This window comes from Furipterus horrens, unplaced genomic scaffold, assembly GCF_987537825.1.
Source record: "Furipterus horrens unplaced genomic scaffold, mFurHor1.1.pri manual_scaffold_7, whole genome shotgun sequence".
Taxonomy (NCBI): domain Eukaryota; kingdom Metazoa; phylum Chordata; class Mammalia; order Chiroptera; family Furipteridae; genus Furipterus; species Furipterus horrens.
Genome location: NW_028327177.1, coordinates 103,749,085 through 103,769,695, shown reverse-complemented (window position 1 = coordinate 103,769,695; position 20,611 = coordinate 103,749,085). Strand labels below are relative to the sequence as shown.

General features: G+C 41.7%; 1 protein-coding gene across 1 annotated transcript in view; it reads right to left on the bottom strand.

Moving 5' to 3' along the window:
* SLC6A11 (solute carrier family 6 member 11) overlaps positions 1-20,015 on the bottom strand; it is a 128,163-nt gene extending 108,148 nt beyond the window's left edge. The window contains exons 1-4 of the mRNA XM_090284176.1: positions 19,733-20,015; positions 16,701-16,835; positions 16,437-16,577; positions 13,096-13,186 (exon numbers count right to left, since the gene is read on the bottom strand). Coding sequence (XP_090140302.1) covers positions 13,096-13,186; positions 16,437-16,577; positions 16,701-16,835; positions 19,733-19,979 — 614 coding nt within the window. The 5' untranslated portion in view covers positions 19,980-20,015. The remainder of the gene's footprint in view (positions 1-13,095; positions 13,187-16,436; positions 16,578-16,700; positions 16,836-19,732) is intronic.
* Positions 20,016-20,611: the final 596 nt, after the last annotated feature.

Below are 20,611 nucleotides of genomic sequence, written 5' to 3'. Positions count from 1 at the left end.
CTCCCAGGACCAGTCTGGAATTGCAGCTGAATTATAGAGAGGTGGCTAGAGAGAAGCCTTATAATCAGACAGACAGAAGAAACCACTTCATCACAGTGTGACTGGTATGGAGTGTGAAGGAGACACAAGAGGACTGGCTGGGCTCTCACAGGTGGCAATTGAAATACCTGAGGGATACTTCAGCATCTGAGAGTTCCCCCTGAGAAGTGCAGGGTCTAAACCCCAGGCTGGGCTCCACAGCCTATAGCACCAGAGCCGGAAAGGCACCCAGATAACATCCAGCTATGAAAAGCAGTGGGGTTTCTGCCTGCCACAGACAGATGGCTGAATACAGAGAGACCTTTAAAGGGCCAGCGGACAAAATTTCATTTGCAACCACTCACCCTGGGCTCTGGCAAAGGGGAACAGTGTGGACTAGAGATACTTGAGGAGAATTTGGGGATGAAAGATTTGGAGAGAGAACTGAGGGAGTGGCCAATGGGATCCCCATGCTGACTCATCCCCCATATTATAGGAACCATCTTGCCCAGGCAGACCACTCCCCTCCAAGTGGCATCAGCCTGAGGGGAATCAATAGCCCTGCCTGCAGGAATTACTCTGCCCCACCCCGTGGTTCTTAAACCTGACTGCTGATTACAGATTGACTGGATCAACAACTGAAGACAACAGCCACAGAATGGATCACTGGTAGTCTTGAATAAGCTACCTAGGCCCAGACTGGGACACCATCTGACATAACAAGGGATGGATCCAGCAAGAGAAAACAGTGGTAAAAACAGATTCTATTGAGACAAATTCCACCAGTCTTCTTAAAGATTTGCATTATTTTCTCTCCTGAACAGCCTTTTAACATCTATTTCTTATTCTTCAAGTTTGTGCCTATTAGGTTCCTAGTTTTTAGTACTGGGTCCCTAGTATTATAGTTTATTTCTAATCTTATGTTTTGCTCCTCCCTTCCCTTAATTCATTTTATCTTCTTCTTTCTTCTTATTTTTGTTTTAACTTTTATTTACTCTCTTGCTACGACTTGTTTCTATCTCACACTCTTACTAATCTCCCCCTCCAGCCTCTCAAAACCACTTTTCTTGTCATTAGTCACCTCACATTCTTTTTCCCATTCTTAAAATACCCTTATCCTCTCTCCACCTTTATCAATCTTTACTTGTTGGTTGTGGAAATGGTGGTCACTGTTGCATTTCTTCAATTTTATTTCTAGATCTTCACTATTTCTGTATTTCAATCTCAAATTTTACCATTCCCCTCTCCTACTCCATTTTGCCTTCCTCCTGCCTTTTCTTTTTTTCTTTTTGTTTTAAATTTTAATTTTTCCTGGTCTTAGCCTGATTTCCATTCCTCACTCTTATTGCTCCTTCTCCCTCTATACTCTCAAAGTCACCTCTCTCTCCTCTAGATATCTTCTAAGCTTTCCTTTCTTTCTCTTTCCCTCTTATTCCTATCCCATCTATATTAATCTTTTCTCTCTTGTTGATATTGCTCTGGTGGATCTCTTACTTCAGTTTGGTTCCTATTTTGTTCTTTTTTTCTTCTTTTCTTTTCCCCCCTTCTCTCTCATTATATATATTTACATTTTTATATACATATAAATTTAATTTCTGTTTAAACCTAATACTATATGCTTCCCTTTTCTTACTCCACTTCATCTTCTTCCCTCCATTTTTTATTTACAATGTAAATTTTATTTTCTTTCTCTCTTTGCCTTGTCTCTATTCCGTGCTCTTATTATTGCTTCTCCTCCTACTGTCAAAATTATTTTTCTTTCAGTTAGTCATTTCATATTTGTTTTCCTTTCTCATAGTAATCTTAATCCCTTTACACCTTTATTAATATTGATTCATTTACTGTTGAAGGTGTGGTTGTGGATGGGGGTTATTTTTGCAGGTGTGGGTTTGTTTCCTGGGCTGTTTGGTTTTATTCTGGCATGATCTGTACAACAACATACAAGACATGGTGGGCAGAGTGACTCTCAGTCAGCCAGCCAGAGGGAAGAACCTACCAAAGAACCGCCAAACAACAACCAAAACCCAATTACAACCAGAGAGCTCAAATAAATGACATAAAGGGCATGCCAAGAGCATCAAGCTCAGATGATCAAGGAGACTGCACCCCTGAGTACCACAGGTCTCCTACCACAGAAGGTCATACACAAAGACAGGGAGTCAAAGCAGATCAATCTAAGGCACAGAAACAAACAAGAACCATCACCAAAAATGGGAAGACAAAGAAATAACCCCCAACTGAAAGGAAAGGAGGAATCCCCAGAAAGAGCACTAAATGAAATAGAGGCATGGAAACTCTTAGACATTGAGTTAAAAACAAGGATCCTCAAGGAGCTCAGTGAGAACTACAAAGAACTCCAGGGAAGCTAGGAACTTACTGCAAACTACACCAGCATGAAAAAGGACATAGAAACTATCAATAAGAGCCAGGAGGGAGTTAAGAATACAGTATCTGAAATGAAGAACACAGTAGAGGGAATTAAAAGCAGGTTAGATGAAGCAGAGGATTCAATCAGTGAGCTGGAGGACAAGGTAGAAAAGAAGTCCCAGACAGAGCAATAAAACAAACAAACAAAAAGACTCAAAAAGAATGAAAAGGGTTTAAGAGAACTGCAGGACAACATGAAATTGAATAAGATCTGCATCACAGCGATACCAGAAGGAGAAGAAGAGGAGCAAAGGATAGAAAATGTGTTTGAAAATTTCCCTAACTTGATGAGAAAAAAAGTCACATAAGTCCAGGAAGCACAGAGGGTCCCAATCAAGATGGACCCTAAGAGGCCCACTCCAAGACATATCAAAATTAAAATGGCACAATTTAAAGACAAAGAGAGAATCTTAAAGGCAGCAAGGGAGAAAGAACTATAACATACAAGGGAATTCCAAGAGGCTACCAACTGATTACTCAATAGAAATAGTACAAGCCAGAAGGGAATGGCAAGAAATAGTCCAAGTAATGAAAAGCAAAGGCCTACAACCAAGACTACTTTACCCAGCAAGGCTCTCTTTCAAAATGGAAGGTGAAATAAGACGTTTCCCAGAAAAAAACAGGCTAAAAGAATACATCTCCACCAAACCAGCATTACAAGAGATGCTAAAGGGACTGCTTTAAGAAGATGAAGAAAAAGAGAGACAGAGAGAGAGAAACACCAGTACAAAGGAAAAAAATAGTAATGAATAAGTACCTATCAATAATAACCTTAAATGTAAGTGAATTAAATGCTCTAGTCAAAAGACATAGGATAGCTGAATTGATAAGAAAACATGACTCACAAATATGCTGTTTACGAGAGAATACTCTCAGAACAAAAGACCTACATAGACCAAAAGTGAAGGGATGGGAAAATATATTCCAAGCAAAACAACATGAAAGAAAGCAGGGATAGCAATACTTATATCAGACAAAATTGATTTCAAAACAAAGGCCATAAAAAGAGACAAAGAAGGACACTACATAATACTTAAGGGAGCAATCCATTAAGAAGATATAACCTTAGTAAATATATATGCACCCAACACAGGAGCACCCGAATATATAAGGAAAATCTTGAAGGACTTCAAAAATGATAACAACAGGAACATACTCATAGTAGGAAATTTTAACACACCACTGTCAACAATGGAATCAACAAGGATATGGCGGCATTGGACAACACTCTAGAACAAATGGACTTAATTGATATATGCAGAACCTTTCACCTCAAGAAGCAAAATACACATTCTTCTCAAATGCACATGGAAAATTTTCAAGGACAGACCATATGGTAGGACACAAAACAAGCCTCAAAAAATTCAAGAAAATTGAAATCATATCAAGCATCTTCTTGGATCACAATGGCTTGAAACTAGAAACCAACCTCAAGGAAAAACCTCAAAAACATTCAAATTCATGGAGACTGAATAACATGCTATTAAGTAATGAATGGGTTAACAATGAGATCAAGGAAGAATCAAAAAGTTTCTGTAAACAAATGAAAATAAACTCACAACAGCCCAAAACCTATGGGACACAGCAAAGGCAATCCTGAGAGGGAAGATCATAGCAATACAGGCCTACCTAAAAAAGATAGAAAATTTTCAAATAATCTAATCCTACAAGAACTAGAGAAACAACAACAAAGAAAGCCCAGAGCAAGTCAAAAGAAGGAAATAATCAAGATCAGAACAGAATTAAATGATATAGACCCTAAAAGAACAATTCAAAAGATCAATGAATCCAAGAGCTGGTTCTTTGAAAAGATAAACAAAATTGACAAGCCTTTAACCAGATTCATCCAAGAAAAAGAGAGAGGACCCAAATAAATAAAATCAGAAATGAAAAAGGAGAAATCACAACCAGTAACACAGAAATACAAAGGATCATAAGAAATTACTATGAACAACTATATGTCAAGAAATTTGACAACCTGGGCAAGTGGACAAATTGCTAGAAAAATATGACCTTCCAAAACTGAATCAAGAAGAAACAGAAAGCCTGAAAAGACTGAACAATTAGTGAAATTGAAGCAGTAATCAAAAAACTCCTGGCACACAAAATCCCTGGACCAGACGGCTTCACATGCAAATTTTACCAAACATTTAGGGAAGAGCTAACTCCTATCCTTCTCAAACTACAGTATTCCCTCACTTATCACGGGTTTTATGTTCCAGACCCCGCCCCTCCCCTGCGAAGTAAAAACCTTACATTTATTCTACACTCTTAAACCTATGTAACTTTAACAACATATGTATACGGTACTGCAAAATCCTGCAATATAGCGAAAAATCCACGATAAATAATTAAATATAATATTTTTAAAAATCCCGCGATAGAATGAGGCTGTAATAAGTGAACCCCAATATAGTGAGGGACTACTGTATTCCAAAAAATTCAAGAAGAGGGAAGACCCCCAAACTTTCTATGAGGCCAGTATTATCCTACTTCCAAAACCAGGTAAAGAAAAGAAAGAAAGAACACTACAGGCCAATATCACTGATGAACATAGATGCTAAAATTCTCAACAAAATATTGGCAAACTGGATCCAGCAATGCATTAATGAGATCATATACCATGATAAAGTAGGATTCATCCCAGGGATGCAAGGGTGGTGTAATATTTGCAAATCAATAAATGTAATATACCACATAAACAAAATGGAAGATAAAAATCATATGATCATATCAATAGATGCTGAAAAAGCATCTGATAGGGTGCAGCACTCATTTATGATAAAAACACTCCGCAAACTGGGAAAGAGGGAACATACCTCAACATAATAAAGAAACCTACAGCCAACATCATACTCAACGGGCACCAGCCTCCCCTCTCTCTAGGCAGACATATCAGCTTCAGTTGCCTGGACCAAGCAAGTGCCCCACTGCCCCTGCCCCTCTGACAGCCTAGGGATGCCTTACTCCCAGACCTAATCATATTACTCCACAGATGCTACAGCCTTTGAAGGTATCCCACAGGATCATTTCTAGCCCTTTAGAAAAGCACCAAGGTCCTTCATGCCTGGCTCCAGGCTCACTGGCTGTCTGCTGGTCCCCAAACATCCTCCCACTTCAGGGTCATTGCCCTTCCTGCTCTCCCAGCCTCAGAGCCTGTCCCTGATATCCACATGACTGGATCCCTTACTTCTTCCAGGTCCCTGCTCAAATGCCACCTCCTCAAAGAGGCCCTCCCTGACCCTGCAGCACTTTCTACTTCCTTCTTGCTTTTTCTTCAGGAGACCAATCCCAAGTCAACCTAATGCTTTCTGCTTATTTGGCTTGTCTGTGCTGTTGGCTCCATCAGGGCGAGTCTTTGTTTTACTCATGTTGTATCCCAGAACCTACAATGATACTTGACATATAGTAGGTGCTCAATAAAGTCTTGTGACTGACCAGAAACTCTGGCCATTGTGTACCTCCTCAGCAAAGTCTTCCACCATTCCTCAGGCTCCAGAAGCAGTAGCATTGCAAATAAAGTCTGCAAGCCTCAACAAACACATTTAGGTTTTCTGGGCTCTGGCCTATACTATTTTCACTATCTGGCATGCCATTCATTTACTCCACCATCAATGACATTAACTTCTATTCATCCTGCAAAACCAAGCTAAACATTGTCAACTCAATGAAGCCTTCATCCAGAGCCCAGACATAAGGGTGTCCTCATCTTGGCTCCATGAAAGCATTATACAAATAATGTTGCCTTACATTTCAAAAACTATTTTATTTTACTTTCCCCACCAGGCTCTATGCTTCTTCAGTAACAGAAAGCATCCCCCTCAACTTTCTGGCTACTGATAAGATGCCCAGAATGCACTAAGTGCTAAAAAAAAAAAAAAAGTTGAAAGAACATTCAAGGGAAGAAAGTACACTAAGAGAGTTCCAGAGGTCCACCATAAGAGGCAAACAGACCTGGCTGAGCCTTCCCTAAGAATGCTGAAAAGTACCCATGTAGACTTTTGAAGATCCGAATAAAGTATTCCTTATAAAATTAGCTACCATATATTAAACACGTACTATGTACAAGGCATATGGGCCTCATCTGATGCTCTCAGCAACCCTGAGACTTAGGCCCTATGACCATCTAATTTTCAGAGAATGAGACAGAGGGTCAGGGAGGCTACCTAAGCTGCACAGGGTTGTGCACTGGGTGAGTGGAGGAAGCATGACAAACTGGGCTCCAGAAGTTGCTGGCTGAAATCACGCTGTGGTTGTGAATGGGGTCATATATTGGGAGTGGGGAAATCCAAACTAGCAGAAGTATACAGTGTCACACAGTGCTGGGTTTTGGCTTAGGGAAAGGGTCTGGGGGACACTTCTGACCCTGTGGTCAGCACACAGGCCAGCTCTGCATAAGGTTCAGCCATGAATCTGCCCCGGCAGAGGTAGGCACTGAACAAGGCACTGAGCCTCAGAACCAGGAACTAACTTGGGCACTCCACGTTTTCTCCTTTCATCCTCACAGTAATCCAGAGAGGTTGGCAAGGCAGGGAACAGGGCTAATCCCCATCCCACAAATGGTAGAGTCAATCACGAACATTCTCTTTCTAAATTCAAATCTCAAAGGGCTTAAGCTGCACTGGGCTTGGTACTAATGAGGACTTCATTAATCCTCATCTCAACCTTGCAAGTGGATGCTATCATCATTTCCAATTTATAGACAAGAAAACTTAAATGCCAAGGGATTAAGAAACATTCATCATTTATTCACTCTTCCATTCATCCATTTCAACTAATATTTTTTGAGCACATAGAATGTGCTGGCAAGATAGTAGGGAATAAAACAGAATAGTCATTGCTGGCATGGGGCTTATGCTCTAATGGAGGGGGAGAGAAAACAGGTAAATAAAGACATGAGAATCTCAGCCAAGTATTATGTAGACACTAAAACAGAGTGATGTGGGTTGAGAGGAATGGGTGCTAATTCAGCTGAATGTCAGGGAGGACTTTTCAAATGACATTTGAATTAAAGTTCGATGATAGGAAGAAGCCAGACACCCAGATCTGGTGAGGAATCGTCTAAACAAAGGGAACAAAAAAAGCTTGAGACTGAGGCTGGGATAAGCCCAGTGTGGACAAAGGATAGAAAGAAGGCTAGTGCAGAGGAGGAACATGGACAGGGGGAAGAGGAGTCTGAGAGAAAGGCAGGGATAGGCAGGGTTTCACTCCTGCTACTCTGCCTCCCCAGTTTTGTGTCCAAAGAAAATCAATTCAAGTGGCCACGTGATTTAGAAATAAACAAATTTTGAAAAACTCCTCCAGTGTACACAAACCTTTTGAACAAAGATATAGAACTGAATACTCCTTAGAGCTCAATTTGGGCCAAGCACACAATATGTGCTCAATAAAATTTGTTGAATGGACACCATGCAAAAGTGATTTCAACTGTACACATAGTGAGCATGAACTTGCTCACAAAACCCTCAACTAAAGGGACTCGGGGGCCTGAGAAAGGAAGTTAAAACAGACCAAAGCCCATCTGATGCTACAATGCTGGTTACACACATAATGGCACTCAATCCCACCAGAGGACCCAGGCTCAAAGTTTAGAACTGCAAACATATTTAGACAAATGCACGGAGGATACTAGATGCATAATGAGATGCTAAGGGAAACCAGGATGGCCTAATTTTGAAATCTGAAATTAGGAAGACAGGCCACCCCTGTCCCAATAGGCCTCCTGTTTGAGCCAGAATCCAGGACTGACTCAGGGCCTGAGCTGTTCTCACTGGCTACACCAGTAATTTTAATTACACCCTGAAAAGGGAAATAGACCTTCAAGATAGGGCAGGGGGGCAAGTGCCTAAGATCTAGGTGAAGCCATGGCTGGCCATGGGCAGGGAAGCAGCACCTTGTAAAGGATTTTCTGGTAATCTGTGCAGGCTTGTTTTACCTATGTTTCTAGAGGGCTAAAATCACACATTATACTTCTGCCTCCTCCAAAAATGTAGTGTCCTTTCTACGTGCTCCAGGAGCCCAGACATTTGCCAAATGAACATGCAGACAGCCAATGCAGCCTACTCTGACCAAGCAGTGTGGCCCTGAATGAGGTCCCAGAGTTAGAGGAAGTGAAAAAGGAGAAAAGGAACCCACTGGAGACATGAATAGAGGTGACGTATCTGTGAGCCAGCCACACAGGGAACAGTAAAGAGAACCAGACAAGAAATGTTTTGAGGAAACCTGATCCAATACTTGAAGGGCTGTCACATAGGAAAGAAGTAAGGTCTGTTCTTTCCAAAGCTCTAAAAGTCAACTGTTGGCTGAATTTAAAGAAGTTCCTCCTAGCAAAGTATTTGTCAGGCTGTGTTTAGTGTAGTGCCAGCATTCAGGGTATGAGGGTGGGGGAGAGAAAAAATTCCAAATGATTTCATTGGAAAATACATGTGGGAATTTGGATTAATCAAAGATAACCGATGTTCTTACTAGAGGGCATAGCTTTCATCCTTCTCAAATTTATGTGGCCCCAAACAGTTTTTCATAGGATACTATGCACATCTCCCAGAGTCTCTACGTTTCAAGCTTTTCTCTGGGGAAAAGATGAATTACAGCTGTCAGACAAAAGCATCTTTTGAAGGGTGAGTGACACACCAGTATTTGAGTCCTTTTAGGATGTAGAATTCAACATTGCACAGATGACATAGATGCAGTATGGATACAAAACTAGAAACACAGGTTCATTCTCCCATGGACTTTCATCTTCAATGACCAAAGTCACAAGCAAAAAGGTACAATGTAGATATTATAAAGGGATCCTAGAACTAATCAGTGCTGTCACTGGGGAGCTGAGTGACAAGATGAGTTCTTACTAGAGCCCACTTTGACTCTTCTTACATAGTATTTTCTAGAAAATATTGCCTGCCTGCCTGTCTTCCTCTCATGCATCTATGCATTCTGTAATCATTCACTGAGGGCCTTCCATAGACCAGGAGTAGTGAGTGAAATCACAAATGTGCTGCTTCATGACTGCCTATGGGGAATTCAGACAACAAACAAGCACATAGCATAATGATTTAATTGAGGTTTTTCATATATGTTACAGAAGAAATGAATGGTGCAAAACAACAGTAAGTTACAGAGACCTTGTCCAGTGTGGGACTTTAGGAGGGGTTCTCTAAGGGAGCACAGAGACCATGTTTTATAGATCCTCAATTTGCAGGTCCCAAAGAAGTCTACGTGACAGTTCTCTGAGAAATCATAGCCTGATGAGGTTGGAAATGGCCCCACAGATATACTCACACAGCAGTCTCCTCTCTAGCACAATATAATATGGATCCTTTATTTGAGACTATGATTCATTAGGTCTGAGGAGGGCTGGAGATTTGCATTTCTAACCAGGTGATTCTAATGCTGCAGACCATATTTAAACATTACTATTCCATCGAGCATTTTAAAAGTCCTAAATAGTATAGAGTTATACCATGTTTATGGACAGAGGCTCAAGCATAAAGATGTCAGTTTTCCTCAAATTAACCTTTAAGTTCAATATACTCCCAACCAAAACTCCCACAGGGTTGTTTTGTTCTTTATTGTTTTTTAACTTGACAAGCTGATTGGAAAACTTATTTGGAAGATTAAAACAGTTTTGGAAAAGAGCAAAGTGAGGGACATGCCTTACCAGCTCAAGGCTTATGATAAAACTATAAGTATAATATCAACACACAATTAGCAAAAGAGACCAATGGAACAGAACAGAGAACCTCAAAACAGACCTGTGCTTTTAGTAAAACAATATGAAAGATGGTACTACCAATAAGTACAGAAAGGATAAATAATTCAGTCAATACTGCTGGAGAAATGGTTGTTTATATTTAATAAACTGGGTACCTACCTAGTATCTTAAGCAAAAATAAAATTCTGGGTAGATATTATTCATAAATGTGAAAAAGAAAACTATAAATCTCTTAGAAGAAAATACAGAAAACTTTTTACAACTTTGGGGTAAGGAAATACATCTTAAGTAAGATACCAACTGTGCAGTCCAAAAAGACTGACAAGTTTGACTTCAATAAAATTGAAACTCCTGTATGCCATAAATAAATAAGAAAGAAAAGCCATACACTATGAAAAGATATTTGCAGCATAGATACTAATATCTAGAATGTATTGGGTTGGCCAGAAAGTCCGTATGGTTTTTTTCCATAAAATAACATACACATTTTTTCATTTTCACCAACAACTTTATTGATTTAGATATTTTGACTATGTCAGCTATCTCCCATGTGGTATAACATTGATTGTTTTCAATTAATGCCTCAATTTGACTGTTATCAATTTCAGCTGGTCTACCTGACTATGGAGCATCATCCGGAAACTTTGCAAACCAGTTTTGACACATTTGATCAGTCACAGCACCTTCTCCATACATTGCACAAATCTTTTCCTGTGTTTCAGTTGCATTTTTACCTTTCCTGAAATAATAAAGCATAATATGCCAAAAATGTTGTGTATTTTCTTCCATCTTCAATATTAAAATGGCTACATAAAAATTCACCAATTTTGGTAAGTTTTAAAAAATGTATGCTCATATAATAGCTGTTACAATACAATCTAACAAAATTATTTTGAATGAAGTTAAAAATAACTAAGTGCAACTAGAGCCATCTCACAGGGGAAAAAAAAACTTTTTGGCCAACCTGATATCAAGGTTTCCAACCTATGAGAAAAGATAAACTATCTGAAGAAAAAAAGAATACGAGTAGGAAGTTCATAGAGAATAAAAAACATGAATAGATGCTTGACCTCACAAGTAAACAGAAGAATGCATATTTAAAATAGTGGGATATTATTTCATACCCATTACTCTGGCAAAACTTAAAAACTCTGACCACCTGGCTGCTGTGGCTCAGTGGATTGAGCACTGGCCTGCGAGCCAAGTGTCGCCGGTTCAATTCCCAGTCAGGGCACATTACTAGGTTGCACATCAGGTCCCCAGTTGGGGGCACGAGTGAGAGGCAACCACACAGTGATGTTACTCTCCCTTTCTCCTTTCCCTTCTCTCTAAAAATAAAATAAACAAATAAATTAATTTAAAAAAAGAGAATGCTTTAAAATTAAAAAAAAAAAAAAAAAAATACTCTGACCAGACCAAGTGCTGTCTAGCATGTAGAGCAGTAGAAATTCTCATACACTCTTGTTTTCAGAAAATATTAGTTTAGTCTTTTTGAAAAGCAATTTGATGTTACCTACAAAAATGATAATGCATGTACCCTACCGCCCAGCAATTCCATTCGTAGGTATGTGGCCTAGAAATTTTCAAACATGCACACAGAGAAGCACAGACAAGATATTAACTCAGTGTGCTTAATAATAGTGGGAAATTAGAGGTAATCTAAATGCCTATTCAGAGGAGCTGGCTGAATATAATGTATTCTATTTATACACTGAAATACTACATAACAGGAAAAAATGAATGAACCAAAGCTACATGTATCAATAAAGATACATCTTAAAATCAATATTGAGCAAAGAAACAACATTGTAAAAATGTAAGTAATGGGTACCATTAATATAAAACTTTAAAACATGCAAGAAAGACCTAGGTATTATTTGGGATTTATCTATCCATATAGCATAAACATGAGAATAATAAATATAAATTCAGCATAATGACTTCTAGAGAGGGAATGAAAATAAAAATCACTAATAAAACCACTGCCCCTCTATGCTATTATTGATCAGCACTAGGGTAGGGGAGGGTCTTCAATGAACCAGACTTTTTCAGATGAACAAGCCTCAGAAAGCATTTAGCCTGTCTTTGACCCACAGAGGAAACCTCTTAAATACTTGGGAAAGTGATCCTTCTACCATTACTACAGACACTCCTCCGTCAGGGCTGTCGTATATAATTATGCAGGTTGACACTGAACAATTCTGGAGCACACATTTCACAGCGTTAACAACATCCCCCTAGGACTGTAGGGATGTGCAGGGAACAAGTAATACAACTATATGTGGCAGCCCTGTAACTCCCGGGTCATACATAAACCCCTTTGGAACACTGAAGAAAAATGCCCATCTCCCATAAAATGCCCACTTACAAAATTACTGCCTCTAATGTCCGTGGATTCAGAAACCTCCCCAGTAATGATCAGCAGCAGCCTTACACTTGTCAAACACTTCTAGGGATGAGTGCTCACAACCTTCAGAAGCATCTACAGACAATGCTGTGAGACTATGCTTTCCTTTAAGCACATTTGAAACATTAAAGTTCATCTACTTCAGCTCCTGAAAGCTAACCTGTCCCCCTTGGAGATTTCTACTTTCCAGGCTAAATATACTCTTCACTTAGCTTTCTGCAAACATCTTTTCTTTTGTTAAAAATGAATTTTTAAACTGTACATCATTTTACCAAGTACTTCTTGCCCTAATAAACAGCTAGGCATGCTGACATGTCATCAAAGAACAAGAAAGCATTTCTCTCAGCTGTCCCTTTGGGAAACATCTAAAGAGCTCTCCTCTGGCTTCCAACACTGTCAAATGCCCACAGAAGCCAGGAAGTACAAGACTGGAAGAAGGGTTAGGCTTTTTCCATGGGTGAGGACAATATTAACTGAGCAGAACCAGGATGGAGCCCCACAGGCCAAGCAAGATAAGCCATATTCCACTTACTCCCAAAACTCCATGACGGGAGAGGTGGCGTTCTGCAGGGACACATGGCTGTGGTTACTCACGTTCAGTTTCTGGAACTCCACGCAATTCTCTATAGTGGAAACAAGACAAGAAATACAAGATTAACCTCTGCAAGGGCTGGATCTTGGAAAACATTCAAAGCTGATGAAGCAACCAGGCAGTTTTACCTTGGTGTTCCAAGTAAACATGTTTCAAAGAACACTGGGGGTAAAATCAATGACTTACAAACAGTTTGAGAGGCTTGGTCTGATTCAAACTGAAGGAAAAGTTTTGGGGGCAGGGTACCTTTTCTATCTCATTCTCACTCAGTGTGCCCTATCAAACTCTTTTGTCCTGCTTTGTCCTCAAATCTCCTTTCATTTTTTCCACCTCCCTGTCAAAGACCTGTCCATACATTTACTTGTCCTGCTCGGTGGCCCTTCCAGTAATGGGGGGCAGGGGGGGAAAAAGGGGATAATTAACATGTGATGATTAGATCAAATGACATAAGCCTACATGTAGAAAGAATCCCTAGTTTTTTCACAATTCCCTCCCTCAATCAATCAATCTAAGAAAGAATTTACTGACTAGCTATTCTAATTTCAGGAAACTTGATGACCAAAGGAGATTAGAAGCTCAAGTAAAAACATCCAAGTGCTCATCCTTTAAGGCCCAAATCAACCAGTATACCCCCACCTCCCTAATCTCCCTAACCTGAATTCTAAAAAAGATAGAATTTAAAGGCCCTCTGAGGAACCACTTTTTCCAATTCCTTTTATTTTGAAGAGGAGAAATCTAAGGTTCATAAGTGTTCAAGGGACCCCCACCTACAACCTCTCCCTCCTCTACAAGTCACCAGCCAGTTAGGGACAGAAATGGGAATCAGCCCCAGCCAAGGTTCCATCTCCTTTTCCATGGTCATTCCCCAAGTCTCTCTGCCACCACGAGATCAGTCCCTCTTTACAGCACCTCTCAGTTTACAGAGCTGCCCCGACCACCACACACTAAGTTCCCCAAGGGTACGGCCTCCTGCACGCACACACTTCAGAGCCCCTGTGTCCTGCACAGTGGCCAACGTGGAGCTAGTGTGCAGCCTCACTATGACACTTCTCGTGGGCTACAAACCCTCCAAACTACATCTGCAATCTCCAGGGGCAGAAAGCACCTCCTATATGTGTTGTTTCACATACCTCCAGTATTCACATGCCTTTAGAAAAAGGCAAGTGCAAACCAGAGGAAGAAAAGGTTTGTGGTCCACTGGGGAAAATTCCCCCAGTTGTCTGCTGCTTCCCACCTGGCAAGTGCTAACCATATTCTGAATGGAGGTGATCTGTGAGGTCCACAAAGAGTCCTGAGAAGAGTCTGGAAACCTGATATTATCAGTAAAAGGTGCAGATGTGCCCTGTGCCTTTTTCTGGAGAGAGGAGCCCTTGGCTTTTATCAGGTTCTCTAAAATTGTTTCCCAAAGTTTGTTTCTTTTTCTAGAGTAAGAAATTTCTCAGACACCCAGGTTTGACATGGTATTTTTATTAAGATGATCATTAATCATGTACAAATAAACAATGAGTTATAAAGTCTTTGTAATTACAGTATTCATACAACTATAAAACCAAAATTAAAGTTACCAATTAAATACTAAACTACAGACACAATACAATTCAAATTGATAGCATAAAGTTGGTGTGTAAGATAATGCTATTTTGTAATATTAAATGGATTTCAACAGAAAAATGGACTGACAGGTAGGAGGCAGAGTCTATTGAGTTCAGCTTGTCTATTCTTTAATGTGCATTTGAAACTCAACTTTTAACACTATTTTTCTCTGTTCACACTTCTGCAAAACCTTTATTCCTACTGGAACTCCATTTAGTACAGAGGTACCATTTATCAATTAAATCTCTCTGCTCTTTTTCCTTTGGCTGCCATCATCCTATTTACCACAAATATATCTTCAATTGTAAACACACACAAAGTCAGGCACTAAAATCTGACTGTCCTAGGTTATAAGGTGGTTGTGCAGATGATCCAGAACATGTGCATATTTTTTAAGTATCCTCAAAATAAATATTAATTATATTAAATTATCATGGAGGGCTCACAGGCCTCCATGAATATTCCCTTCAATTTGAGTTTGATAAGCCTCTGTATGAGATCCCTGGCCAAAGAAAGGTTAAGAACCCGTGCCCTAAAGAGAGAGTGAAACCTCCACAAAATGCAACAGGCAAGAGAACAGGGCAAAGCTATGCAGGGTTAGAAGCTAGTTCTAGAACTTTCTAGGCCTAATGCCTGCTGTTCCTTCTTCTGGTGACCAACATACCACTCAATCTTACAGTAGTTCAGCCTTCAGAATGACAGGACACTTCCAGGGACAACCTAACCACATGGATGATGAATAGCTTAAAGCATGTATGCCAATTTCAGTCAAAAGGCAGTGAGTGCCAGGGCACTGCTGAGAAGGGCTCTGAGGCCAAGACTAGACTCAAAAGGAAAGAGTGCTACAATCGATTAGTGATGCCTGCTTTAAGTACAGCAAACATAGATAGGAGCTGGCACATATTTGCCTTCTCTGGATTATACTCAGTCCTGATAGGATGACAAATTAAAAAGCAAATAGTATATTAGAATCTAAAGTAATCTAAAAAGTTATCCATTCAAGCAGTACTGTGGGGTAGTGAATTTAAATATCTACCTGGATTGGACAGGTAAAGTAAATGAGCAGAGTGGACTGGGTAAGGCCTGGGTGGCCTCATCCAAGGGCAGCAGCTGCTTCTCTGCCACAGCCATTGCTTCCAAGCAAGAATGTGGGAATGTGGGTCTGGTGTTGCCGGATATTTTCAATTTTTCAAGAGAAGCTGGAAATCTGGTTTTTCATGTGAAATCTTCTGATTTTTCAATTTGGGAAACCAAATACATTTTTTATATTTGCTGGTCACTGGCCTAAAGCCTAATTAGCCTCCTGTTTGTAACCCCCAAGCCAGTCTAACACCTTCATTTACAAAGGAAAATCCAATACCTAGAGAGATAGGGCTGCAATTGGAGCCTGAAACCCTCATACCCCAACTCTTCCCCCAAAGGGCTCAGTTTCTGTACTTGGCGAAGAAAGGAAAAAGCATCATCATCATCTACCCATGTCACTTCCTGGACCCAGGGCTCAGCTCAGGCTTCAGGACTGCAACCCACAGAATGGACCTCTACCTAGTGCAGAACTGACCTTTAGTTTCAGTGGACTCTGGGCCACAACAAGAGGCCAGAGGCCAGGACTGGTCTCTATGACAAAGTCACACCCTCAATTCCAGGTCCCCCAACAGGACTAGCAGAGAAACCCTCCCTGGGGGCCATACCTGTATTCCACTCATGCCCACAGGTAGCCCAGGGGAGCTCAGTGGTGAAGCAGTTGCTCAGGTAGAAAATGGCCCACGCCAAGATGATGATGTAGTACACATTTAGGTGGGCCTCAATTACCTGTGTTGCATAGCCAATGCCTGAAAAAACAAGGAAAGGAAGCAATCTGAATCTCTGTCCACCTTATATAAACAGCTTCAGCTTCTTTTCATACCCTGACATCACCTAGGCATCATTTTATTTTCTGATGAACTCAATCTTACCTTCAAATAAAGGGCAAACTTTTCTCCAACATGTAATGCCACCTTCACTCGTGAATTGTCCCAAAGCTGTTTCCAGGAAAAAAACGGGAATTCCACAACAAATAAAAAACACCACATAGGGAATCAGGAATGCCCCTACAAAAATGTAAAATAAGAAAACAAGGTTAAAATTACCCCCACCATTTTATGTCCAGGACAAGAAATCTTTAACAAGCACCTACTACAAGCAAGACAAAATGTTCTCTAGGCTTGAGTTCAGGTTGCTGCAGTGAGGACCAAAGTCAGAAAAGGTGGCTGTGGGTTTGTGCCCTCTGATATCTACTACCATGTGTAATCTACCTCACATCTCTCTGCCTCAACTTCTTCCTCTGTGATGTGAGGCTTTAATACCTAATATCTGCACCGCTTATCTCACAGAATTATTGTATAATTAAGATAATAATGTAAAAGAGTTTTATTTGCTTCTTTTATTTCCACAGTTCACCCTGTAGCACAGGTGAAATTCATTCCCTTCCTGAATGCTGCATCCTTCTTTTTTATTCTAAAGTAACTTCAAAAGGCCAGGTGAGGGGACCCCTTCTTATTTACTTTGGAAGTGAACCACAAAATACCTTTTTCATAAAGAAAAGCATTCTTAAGGAGGAATGCAACGAGCAATACCAGGTCCTTATTCCTGAGTCTCAGACATGAAGTTGAGTTACAAGGAATTTGCAGCAAGACTCTATCCAGAAAGGCTGGCTTTGGATCAACTTGAGAAAAGACCACCATAAGCCTTAGTACTCCTGTCTTAAAACACAATACCCACTGCCTGTGCCTTTCTGTGAAACAAATTAAATGACTAAAGTGAACATGTGCTATTACAACCAGAAAGGGATTTTTCCAAATCCCTCACTCTCTTATCTAATAACAAAGCATGAAAACATATGCTATTCCCCACCATCTGATCTCACAAATGAAGGCTTTAACTGAAATTGCTTTTTGCTAAATGAAGTCTCTAACTACAGGATCAATAGCAACAATTTTGATCAATCCTGCTAGTAGATTCATATCTACCAGGTTTTGAAAGGCTTTTCTGGGCAAGACACTATTTTTAAAGTTTCACATTGGGAAAGAAATACTTTAAATAACTATTGGAATCTATGAGTAGAGCTGTGTGGATATTTTTTTAAAAGGTAAACCATTGATAAGAAGATACCTCAACTATATTAGAAGGCAATAAGTGTGTAAAACGGGATAAAATGATCTGTTTGCTGCATTTAACTTAAGTGATAAAAACAAGCTGCAGCAGCTGCCAAAATATGCTATGATTTAGTTGTGAATCCTCTAGAACCTAACAAATGACACTTTCTGAAAACCTTTTGGTCTATGTATCCACAAAGCTAGTAATCCTTAAGGTAACTACTCAATTAAACCAGGATATCTGTGTACTTAATGGAGACTCTTGGCAAATTAATGTTAAAAGAAAAAAAGACTCATTTTACAACTTTACTTACTACAAACTTAATAATCTGTCGCAGACTTTGTAATTAACCCAACTTCCAACTTCCCTTGTTTCTATTTTAGAAATGCTTTTAGTTTTGGCATAAAAGTTTCCTGTATTAAAAATTTTGCTAAAACAATTTTTGTTTGGGGCTATCCTAAAGGGTTTCCACAGGTTTCTAAGCAGACACAGCAGCTTCTGAAGGCTTAATATGCAAACAGAGGTGGGACTCATGGCTGAGGGTACAGGGTACATTCAGGGTCCCCAAGTCCACTCCCTCTTTGCCCATTGCCAAACCACCACCAGTGGCCACTTCGTTACCAGTGTAGAGCAGGCTTGGAGCAGCCTGTGCCTTCAGGATGAATGTCTCCAAAGAAAAGGTTCAGGCCAGGCAGTACTGTTCTTGCTCTCCCTGCAGCTGCTCACACAGGAAGTCTTGCTCCACACAGCCTAACAGCGTGGTCCCTGCCAGCCAACTCTAAGCTACCTTCACTGAGGTCTGGGGATCTACTGTGGGGATGGGAGGGGGCAAGGAGGTGGGCAAAGGGCAGAGAAACAGCAACACAGGAAAGAATACATAGATACAGGCTTTTTCTTGCGGAAACTATGCCATCCAGTAATGTTTTACAAGGTCCCTTGTCTGGGACCTGCTGGTTGTTCTCATGATGACAGATGGTGCTTCCTAAAGTCTGGAACCCATTCCTTGAACTGAGAGAGTTGAGGATTCACTGCTGCAGCTCTACCAAACTTACTTGGATATTTTGTCACCACAAAGGATGACCTCATCTCTTCCATGGCCCCTACCCCCAGTCTCTAAGCACCTCCTAAACATGTAATTAATGTTGTTACTATTTGTTGTGGGTGACCATAAGACAAGTAAAAGAAACTGCTTGGTGCCAATTCTTCCACCAGGGAGGCCCGAAAAGAGGCTCTAGAAAGGGCCTTAAGAACAAATGAAAGACTGGGCAGAAAATCAAACAAGCAGTGCCTAAACAAAAAGTTCTTCCTGTTGTCGGGCTAATCCCAATTTAAAACAAGGCCTTTGGGGTCAGAACGCCATCTTTAACACTTATTAAGTGAGTAGCTTCTCTGACCCTTAGTTTCCTCACCTGAAAAATGGGTGAGACGACTCTAAGGATGAAATGGGATCCTCAGTACAGAGCATGGTATTTCAGTAAGTGCTCAAAACCAAGCCCCTTTTCTTCATGAAGGTTTCCAGTTAGGAAAACTGAGGCTCAAAAGGCCTGTCTCCTGCCCCACAAAGCAGTGCAGGTCACAAATGAAACGAGTGCTGGTCTGGTCCACCTACAGCAGGATACACCCTGCGGACAAGTACTCACGTGCCAGCAGGCGGCACATTTAGGTGCGAAGAGCACGTGCGCATGCGCAGTGGGAAAGTGAGCTTTGACAGGGTAAGCGCGAGCGGGAAATCTCCCAAGGGTCCCACTACACACAGGCGTGGGAGGGGTGTCGCGCTCACCCCTAGCTTCCCTGCCCCCAGCGGGCTAGTTTCCCCTCCCTGCATCCTCCCCAGTGCCAACAGCCGACTCACCTCCTCCGTTCTTGTAGCATAGGTAAGGGAAGCGCCACACATTACCAAGCCCGATAATCTCCCCGGCCACGCTCAGCACGAACTCCACCTTGTTGTTCCAGTGGCCGCGCTCGTGGACTGCCTTGTCGCGCTTGTCCCGCGGGTCGCGCGCGGTCGCCGCGCCCCCGCCGCCCCCTGGCGCCTCAGACTCCCACGTCTCCTCAGCTGCCTTCCCGTTACCCAGAGGCAGCGCCTTCTCCGTCGTCATGGCCGCGCTGGCTGCCTCGTGCGCCGGGCCGGCTCTGCGCCGCCGCCCCGGGCGGGCTGGCTTTTCAGGAGGCGAGAGCGGGCGGGAGGAGGAGGCAGGGGGTGGAGCTGAGGGGCCGGCCCGGCGCAGGGACTGGGACGCGGCGCGGCGGCCCGGCCCTCAGGGCGCCCACGCTGCCTCAGCTGGGCTCGGCCCGGGAGCCTGCAAGCGCTTCGCGCGCGCTGAGAGCGTTGCGCGCGCCGAGCACCTTCCAGCACCTTGCGCGCGCTGAGACTTTGCGTGCCCTTCCTGTTCGTTGTCCTTCCCTCTGGCCTCTCAGGACAAGAGCGGAAGCCCCATTCAGGCCTAGGCGGGGTTCCTTCACCAAGCCTCGAAGGTCCACCATCTCTGTAACCTCCAAACACTGGGGCCACGGTTTCTCATCTCTAGTAAGAGAAGTGGGCTCTAGACCAGACTTCTCCAACTTGAACGTGCATACCAAGCACTGGTCTTGTTAAACTGCTGCACCTGATCTAGTGGGTTGGGGTAGGCTGGAGCTTCTGCATTTCTAATAAGCGCCCTGGTGCTGCGGATGCTACTGGTCAAGGGGACCACACGTGGAGAAAAAAAAGGAGTAAAGGAACTCTTGATTT